General features: G+C 43.4%; 2 protein-coding genes across 2 annotated transcripts; both read right to left on the bottom strand.

The window, feature by feature from the left end:
* Positions 1-308: 308 nt before the first annotated feature.
* Positions 309-467, bottom strand: COCMIDRAFT_111330 (uncharacterized protein; the record flags this gene model as incomplete). The annotated part of the gene is made up of 1 exon (XM_007695764.1): positions 309-467. A coding segment is annotated over one exon (159 nt), but the record flags the coding sequence as incomplete, so codon positions are not given.
* Positions 468-734: 267 nt separating this feature from the next.
* Positions 735-1,088, bottom strand: COCMIDRAFT_10387 (uncharacterized protein; the record flags this gene model as incomplete). The annotated part of the gene is made up of 2 exons (XM_007695765.1): positions 735-874; positions 1,016-1,088. The coding sequence occupies 2 exons, from the start codon at positions 1,086-1,088 to the stop codon at positions 735-737; spliced, it is 213 nt and encodes a 70-aa protein (XP_007693955.1).
* Between the last annotated feature and the right edge of the window lie 25 nt (positions 1,089-1,113).

The following is a 1,113-nucleotide window of genomic DNA, read 5'->3' on the forward strand; positions in this document are numbered from 1 at the left end:
GGCTCCTTAGTTAGGTATGGTGTTAGTATCCGAATCATCCTAATCTTGATCGCTCCTTACTTGACTTCGTTTTCCGTGTAGTCTCTACGGAAGTATCCCGACTTCCCGTATCGGAGATATACTTTATTATCATAACGCTTCTTGCGTTCTTCTAGGGAAAGGCCGTCATTAAACTTTCCTTAAGTCTTCTTGTCCTTAGGCCTATCTTGTACCTTGCCCGTCATAATCATGTCGCCGTCCTTATCGAACCTGCTGCGTAGCTTTCTCGTGTTGGCCATTATGGGCTAGAAGTCTCTTTTCTTCCATTACTATCTTTCCCATAGCCTGTGGTCGATCCTCGTAGCTAACTCTATCAATGCGTGTAGAGTTTCCGGCTTCTTATAGTGTATAAGCCCGTTCTTAACATTTTCCTTTAGACCATCTTTAAATACCGCTCGAAGTGCTGCGTCGTCCCAGTCTATCCTAGCCTAGAGTTATTTAAACTCCGCCGTGTAGTCGGACACTAACTTAGTCTGCTTCAGGCGAGTTATTGCTTTCTCTGCCTAGTCCTTTTCATCTATTTCCCTAAAGATGCGTCCTACTTCCTTCTTAAAGTTGTTCTAGCTACTAAAGATTTCTTTAGTATCAACCTTTGTGCCGTGGCTAGTGATATCCTTTAGGTAATCCTTAATATGTGGCTGCATCCACTTAGCTGCTCGTCCCTTCAGGTACGTGCTAGTCACTAGAATCTTATCCTAATCGTTGAGCACATCGTGGTACTCGTTGTATAGGTCGATGTTGGTGAGGAACGTCCATAGTTCGTGAGGACTTCCGTCAAACTTCTCTAGTAGTGCCATCTTGGGTTTCGATATAGACTTCCTCTTATTAGGTGTAGCTATTAGCTAACTTAGGAGTTGGTTGATTGTATCCTGCAACCCTACTATCTGTCTAGCCTAATTCTAGCTCTCGCTTCTAAGATTGATAAGCTCGTACTCAGCACTTCCTGCCTCTAGTACGCGGTTTCCCCCTTAAGTACTTCCCGTCATGTTAATGTCTCCCTCTAGTGTCGTGCTAGGAACATTAATATACTCGTTAGAGTTTCGTGACATAATGCTATCTTAGTATAAAGCGATT

This window comes from Bipolaris oryzae, assembly GCF_000523455.1.
Source record: "Bipolaris oryzae ATCC 44560 unplaced genomic scaffold scaffold_443, whole genome shotgun sequence".
NCBI lineage: Eukaryota > Fungi > Ascomycota > Dothideomycetes > Pleosporales > Pleosporaceae > Bipolaris > Bipolaris oryzae.